We start from the raw sequence: 3,411 nt of genomic DNA on the forward strand, positions 1-3,411 counted from the left end.
AGAGCTTCCTGGACACGTCTTAGCTATGACACCATCTCTGGTTCCCCTCCCTGCAACAGTTCAGAGAGTGGTTGGTGGTCCAGGACACCATTCACTCATCAGCACCACCCACCCAGATCATTGGTCATAGGTCATAATTGAGAATGATCTTTAGAGATTGTCTAATCTACCTCTATCCCTGTTTTTAGGCTGGGAAACCAATTCAGAGGGGTCAAGAGGCTTGGACTATGTGCAATACATAAGATGCCCCCCTCTGGGGACTCTATCAGTACCTCCCTTACTTCCAGTGGCTTCTCTTCCCTTCTCTTCCTCTTTCAAACATTAATTCATTTGTGGGAAACTCTTAGAAGGCAGGGTCCCTCTCTCCTAATGATTACGGAGAGAGAATTGACAGAGACTTCAGATAACATCACCCTCATTTTACAGCTAAACATATGAAACAAGGTAGGCAAAGTGACTAAGGTCCCACTGGAAGTGTTGGAGTCAAGATTTGATCCAAGTCCCTGAGCCAGGGTTTGTAAAACTGCCTCCCAGTCTCATCCCACATAATCTGCCCCAGATCCTTACTCTATTCCTGTCTAGCCCTCCCTAATCCCCTACTTTGAGGCCAAACTGGATGATTCCCTCTTTTCCCTAGTTTTCCCTGGTCCTTTCCTTTTATGAAACTGATATCTAAAATGCCCTTTTTCCCTCACAAACCTTCCTATCACTCCCTCCTCTGTCCTACTTCAGTCCCCCAAAGGATGACTTGAATTCTGGAGATTTGGGGGAGATGGAGGATTGGAGGGACCCAGAGACATTTATGCTGTTGTTTGATCATTTCAGTTATATCTGACTCTGACATTTATTGGAAACTATTAGTAGTCAGAGACTCTGACACACAGAACTGAGACGGAAACCAAATCATTTATTTAATTTATTTAAAAACCCTCTCTGATCCACACACTAAGTGTTCTGAGCTTCTGGATGTCTATGGGAGGGAGGGGCCCTAGGGGCTGCCCCTTTGGGACAAGGGAGTGGGACTAGGTGAGGGGATTTGCCTACTATGGGAGTCAAAGATGCCTGGGGCAGCAGGCAGGTGTCCCTGAGAAGTGCAGGGTGTGGGCCTAGTACTGCTTCCTATTTTGTATGGCATAAAATAAAGGAATCAGGTAAACAGAACATATGATGATGATGATGAAAAGGACCACCAAATTCAAGATGAAGGCACCAATGTTCAACTGTTTGGAAGTGTTTGCATAGGTCAAAGCACCATCCATGTCACCAACCAGCTTCCGGTCCCTGGACTAGGAGTAGGAATAGATAGACAAACACAGAAAGCAGAGAGTGAGATTCCTGTACATGGAGGACTCTGTAGCCTCAGTCTCCCCACTACAAAATAGGAGTGACGATCAGGACCCCCACCCCTACCCATGGGTCCCAGGGAGACTTGATTTGTCTGGGGAGGAGAGTGTGGAATTCCTGGAAAAGATCAGAGTTGGAGAATAGCAAAAAGGATTAAATCTGGGAGGATAAAGGACTGGGAGCTGGGTTATCCCCATCAGGCTGTGTGAGCCCTGAAGAAGGGTCTTAGGAGTTCAGGAGGCGGTACTATAACCAGGGTGGGTTGGCAACATGATGGTAGTCCCTTCTCAAGGTACTGGTTGGCAGTTTCCAGTCACCCCACCACAACTCAGCCAGAGTTTCCTCTCTCCTACTTCGGCTTAAGGGCCCTGAAATTCTGGAGTTTTCTGCCCTTACTCTTCCTCTTGCTGCTTAGCCCTAGCCTTCCTAGTCTCTTGTCATCCTACCATTGGGAATCCTATCGACTTTCCAAGACCACCACTCTAGTCCCCCTCCACTCCAGTCTTGACCTGTCTCCTGAACCCCAGACAGGCACTCTGCTTGCTTAGCTGCTCTACCTGGCGGCTGCACCATCTTCCAGACCCCAAACCCAAAAGCCATTCTCTCTGATTCTTCCCCCAATATCCAGCCAAGTGCCAATCCTCTCTCCATGGCCCCACCTAGTTCAAACTCATTCAGAACTGGTCTCCCTCTCCTGGCTGCACCCACCTGGGCCAGGTGGAAGTGCTGAGCTTCCCTGAGTCTTCCCAGGCCTATGCCATCCCTGTTCTTTTTCTCAGGCTGCCCCCTATCTAAATGGCCTCTTTCCTTTTGGAGACCCCCCCCATCTTCCCAAAGCCACTTCAAGCACTGCATCCAGGGAGCTATCCTCCACCCCATCTCCTCTGTGGCTCCCTCTCATAGTAACTGACTCCAGAACCAGCTTCTTTCCCCCCTGCAGCAATGTCCTCCCTTAAGGGTTGTAGGGGTACACTCCTTATCCTTGGTGGAATGTGAGTTCGCCTTCCTGGAGGGTCTCAAGGACCGGGAATATCTGACCACCCCCAATCATAATCATAATTTAATGGGGCCTCAGAGGACGAACTAAGGATCAAGAAGAGCAGAGAAAGGGATAGAAACAAAGAAGAAAAAGAAGGGAGTGGGTGAAGGAAGGAGCTTGAGAGGGAAGGAAGGGGGTGGGAAGAGCAAGTGAGGGGAGTGAGCAAGAAGGAAAGATTGGGGAACAAGGGGAGAAAGAAGGAAGCGGGAGGAAGGAAGAGAGGAAGAGAAGGAGAAAGGACAGGGGCGAGGGAGCAGGAAGAAAGTGGGAGAAGGTGGAGAAGGAGGGATGGGAGAGAGGGAGAAGAAAGGAAGCCGGAGAAGGAAGAGATGGAAGAAATCTGGGGAGAAGGGGAGACAGGCAAAGGGAGAAGGGGGAGAGTAGAGGAAGGATGGGTGGGGGAGAGGAAAGAAAGAGAGGATTGGGAGCCCCGAGGGAAGGCGCCAGACAGCCGAGTGGAGGATCCCTCTCTTGGGGAGTCAGCTGTCCCGCCCCTCGGGTGCTGAAGTTACCTTGACCGAATAAACGAGCGCCGCGAAGCTGAGACAACAAGGGTTCCCCAACACCAGCAGGTTGAAGAGGGAGGCCAGCAGGTAGTCCCGAGGAGGGTCCGAACCTCCGGCCCGCATGGTGATGACCGTGTGCTCGGGCATGACTTGGAGCGATGGGGCGAGGGCCGAGCTTGGGCAGCTTCCGACGGAGCGCACCGGCTGGGGCTCCCGAGACTGAGTAGCTGGGCCAAATGTCTGAAGGTTCTTATGAGTTCTAAAACAGGGGACCCCGCTGGAGGTAGTGACCAGGGCGGAGTTGGGGGCAGGAGCTGAGAGAGGCCAAAGGAAATTCTGGACTCCTCCCCCCTCCAACTCCTCCCGACCTCACTTCTCTGACCCCCCCCTTCCACACATTCCCCTGCCTCCAGGAACTCCTGCCAGAGAGCCTCCCTGGACAGAACCAGTTCCAGACGATTTTGTCCGACCCCCCCCCCCCCACCAGTTATCCCAGACCCCTTTCCTCTGTACCTCGTTAAA

At 51.7% G+C, this 3,411-nt stretch overlaps 1 protein-coding gene across 1 annotated transcript; it reads right to left on the bottom strand.

Annotated features, from left to right (window-relative positions):
- Window positions 1–897: 897 nt before the first annotated feature.
- On the bottom strand, window positions 898–3,127 carry LOC141516573 (interferon-induced transmembrane protein 3-like). Its single transcript, XM_074227596.1, has 2 exons — window positions 2,896–3,127; window positions 898–1,286 (listed from the first exon to the last, which is right to left on the bottom strand). Exons 1-2 carry the CDS (start codon window positions 3,034–3,036, stop codon window positions 1,107–1,109), a joined length of 321 nt encoding a protein of 106 aa, XP_074083697.1. The 5' UTR covers window positions 3,037–3,127; the 3' UTR covers window positions 898–1,106.
- Between the last annotated feature and the right edge of the window lie 284 nt (window positions 3,128–3,411).

This window comes from Macrotis lagotis, chromosome 3 (assembly GCF_037893015.1).
Source record: "Macrotis lagotis isolate mMagLag1 chromosome 3, bilby.v1.9.chrom.fasta, whole genome shotgun sequence".
Classification (NCBI taxonomy): Eukaryota; Metazoa; Chordata; class Mammalia; order Peramelemorphia; family Peramelidae; genus Macrotis; species Macrotis lagotis.